General features: G+C 47.5%; 1 protein-coding gene across 1 annotated transcript in view; it reads right to left on the bottom strand.

Annotated features, from left to right (window-relative positions):
• The window catches only part of zgc:100829 (uncharacterized protein LOC445149 homolog), a 37,046-nt gene extending 33,746 nt beyond the window's left edge, over positions 1-3,300 (bottom strand). Inside the window, exons 1-2 of the mRNA XM_063203750.1 lie at positions 2,524-3,300; positions 778-1,620 (exon numbers count right to left, since the gene is read on the bottom strand). Of these exons, the coding sequence (XP_063059820.1) occupies positions 778-958 (181 nt within the window). The 5' untranslated portion in view covers positions 959-1,620; positions 2,524-3,300. The remainder of the gene's footprint in view (positions 1-777; positions 1,621-2,523) is intronic.
• Positions 3,301-3,637: the final 337 nt, after the last annotated feature.

Raw genomic sequence — 3,637 nt, 5'->3', positions numbered from 1 at the left:
TAAGTGCTGATTGACGATGGCAGTATAGTTGATTGATGATCCCACGTGGCAGTACTGCTGCTTCATGTCAGTCCTGATTGACAATGGCAGTGCATGGCTGTCGATGTCAGTACTGATGATGTCAGTACTGATTGACAATAGCAGTCCTATCCTGTCAACATTGGTTTGGTTGATGACGTTGTTGCTAATTGATCATGTCGGTGCTTATGGATAATGTCTGTGTGTGGCTGCTCCATGGGATGAGTTTATAATGTGGTGCTGCTGGAGGAGCAAATACTGTGTTAGATTAGGTTAAAGGTCTGGGATTAGACCTAGAAAAGTGTGTATATGTTTTGGGTTTGAGTGTAAGGGAGACGTACGTTTTTTTACGGTGCCCGCCTGTCTGATTACCTGTTTTGGTTTTGAGCATATGAAAGGATGTATCTGTTTTGGGTCAGCAGATCCCTGAAAGACACTATTTGTTTTGAGCTTGGGCTACCTGTTATGGGTTTGGGCCTGTCTACGTTTCCAGAGACTGTGCACCTGTTTTTGGTTTGGGATTGTATGAGTGTGTGAATATTTTGGGTTTAAAATAATGGAGGCATGTACCTATTTTGTGTGTATTTAGACCAATGAGACAGTGTGCATCTGATTAGACTTCCCTAGGCTTAATTAACTTCCCTTTTCCATGTTACTGCACCTGTTATGGATTTAGCTCTGGGCCTATGAGAGAGTGTGTATCTATTTCGTATGATCGTTCTATCTAGGCCAACGAAAGAGTGTGTTACTGTACTGTACCTGGTTTGGCTTTGGCCTTGGCGCGGTGCGCCTCCTTCTCCTCCTCCTTCTCCTCGCGTTCCTTCCAGCGCCGCACCTGCTCCTGCCGCATCTTGATGAACAGAGTCTTCTTCTGGTCCTCGTTCAGGGCCTCCAGGAGCTCCGGCTCGATGTACATGTCTTTCAGGATCTGCTGCAGCATGGTGGCGGCTTAGCAGCGTTCGTTTGGGAGTCTCTAAAAATGTGTGTCCGTTTGTGTCTTAGGAGTGTGTATGTGTCTCCAAGAGTGTGTGCGTCTCCTAGAGTGTGTGTGTGTGTGTGTTTGTTTCTGTGGGTCTGTATTCCAGGGCGTTCCTCAGGAGAATGTAGAGAGGAGGGTCCTCAGTTGTGGCTTACGAGTGTGATTGTTTGTGTGTGAGGGTTTCTGTGTGTGTGTGTGTCTTTATTCCAGAGAGGTTCTCAGGAGAGGGCAGGGGAGGAGGTTCCTCAATACAGCGATGAGATAATAGTTTGGACTGTTCAGCTGGAGGTGGGTCAGATGATGGATGAGCTTCAGAGCTTACACACAGGCACTCAACTCACTCACTCACTCACTCGCATACACTCCCTCACACATGCATCTGAACAAACACAAACACACACACACACACACACACAGTCTCTCATTCAGATATGAAAACTCACTGCTGTATGCAGGGTATCTGAGTGACTGATGTCCACACACACCATCAGCAAACAGCTACTCACTAATGCACACAGTCAAACAATCACGCACTCACACACAAGCGCACACACACACACACGCATACACACACACACACAAGCTCACAGATGTCACTGAGCTGTCTCCATCAGTTGAAAGGTCTGTGAAAGGGAAACACAACACATAAACACTATAGCAGGATATACTCTCATCAACTGCGTCTCTGTACCAAAACAGTCCCAGCATGCACCACTGCGTCTTCCCGCTTCTCCCCTCTTGTCTCTTGTTTTGCTATCTTTATCCTCCACCCCCTTCCTCCTCCTTCCCAACATTCGGCGCAGTTTGCTGAAGGAATTTAAAAGATGCACATGTGTCATCGCAAGTCAAACACACCATTGCTCAGCGCTAGGAGACCATGGGCCCAAACTGCACAAGAGCTTGAGTGAAGGAGAGAGAGGGAGAATTCCCCTGGATTCCTCCCCTGGCAAGAACTCTCCACTCTCTCTCCTTCTCTGTCTCTCTATGTCTCTCCCTCCCTCCATCCAGGCTCCCAGTAGACACTGCAGCCCTAACGCTGCTGGTCCTCCACAGCTGTGCAACTGCACCGCGTGTTTACGGACTGACTGACTGACTGGCTGACTGACTGAGAGCATAGTGTGCTTCCCAAAGGCTGAGAGAGTAGCCTAAAATCGATACAGTACAACTTTTTTCTTCACTTTCTGTCCCAAGGCGGTCAGCTAAGCAAGGCTACAGTGAGAGAGAGAGAGAGAGAGAGAGAGAGATGGGGAGAAGATCAAGCGTGCAAGACCGACAGACAGCCAAAGACCACATGAGAGAGAGAATCAAAGAGAGAAAGTGAACGACAGAAAAAGAGACAAAACAGGAAAGAGACAGAAAGAGTGAGAGACAGAGCAATCAGCACTCTGAAGGGATGTCCGCTGCCACTGACTGACAGAGACCAGGCAGTAAGAAGTAAGCAAAGTCACGGAAGAAGAAGACAATAAAAAGTGTGCGAGACAAAGGAAAGAGGGGCCAATGGAGTAAATAAAGACAAAGATACTCACAGGGAGGTGCGACTACTCCACAAACAGTCTTCAGACTGGAAGAGTGAATGTGCTTCTGTCCTTCTTGGCTCTGTGGATGACTAAGCTGGTGACATCACAGCATTCCATGAACTCTAGCTCTTTCGCTCTCTCTCTCTCTGTCTTTTCTCTCTCTCTCTCTCTGTTTCTCCTCACTCAAACATGAACTCACTCAGGCTCCCTCACTCTCAGTCCCTCATTCCACCAATCTCTCTCTGTCTCTTTCTCTGTTTCTCTCTCTCTCTCTCACGCGCTCTCTCGATCTCACACACACACTTCCTCTCTCTTTCCTCTTGCGTTTAGTGCTTGAAGAGGGGAAAAAAAAGAGAAAGAGTGAGGAAACTCAGCTGCCGCAGCTGCTAAAAAGAGAGGGGGAGAGAGACACTGAGAAGGGGAGAGAGAGAGAAAGAGTGAGAGAGGGAGGGAGGGAGGGAGAGAGAGACACACAGCGGCATCCTGTTTAACAGAGAACACAAAGGGGGCGGAGAGAAGCTCCACCACAAGCCAGAGGCAGCAAATGAGAGGGGGAGCAAAAGTTAAGTCCCCTAAATAACTACTTCTGCGGAGATATTTAGGTCATAGCATAGACACAAATAGTCACAGAAAGCTACCCAGAAAAAAGGAGTGAAGATGAATGCAGGAATGGCAGGAAGAGAGCGATAGAAAGTGAGAAAGAAAGAGAGAGGAAGGGCATTTAAAGAAAAAGGAGAGAAAGGGAGAAGAGCCTCTGAGGAGGGGGAGGAGACTTGCAGTGTAAGTCAGCCAGACAGCCACACATAACACAGTGCCATGTTGTCTTGGCGTGGGTTTTTAGTCAGCTCTTTCTGATGTATCCTGATGCACAGACTTGTCGTACAAGCACTTCTTTCGCTAGGCAGGAAACACAACGCCTTTTGTGGGGTGCCCTAGGGGTAAGAAGCTGGTTCAGTAGTAAACCAGGTTTTAAAGTTAACCTTGTAGTAGAGGCTAACTATCATCTAATAGAACCCAGAGTCCTAATTTCTAATTGTCTTATCCAAATGATGCTTGCAGGTACATCTATGAGGAGGTTCACCACTTCCTGCAGGTTAACTACTGTAAGTCTGGTTTACTACTG

This window comes from Engraulis encrasicolus, chromosome 7 (assembly GCF_034702125.1).
Source record: "Engraulis encrasicolus isolate BLACKSEA-1 chromosome 7, IST_EnEncr_1.0, whole genome shotgun sequence".
Taxonomy (NCBI): Eukaryota; Metazoa; Chordata; class Actinopteri; order Clupeiformes; family Engraulidae; genus Engraulis; species Engraulis encrasicolus.
This window is presented reverse-complemented; position numbering and strand designations above follow the sequence as displayed.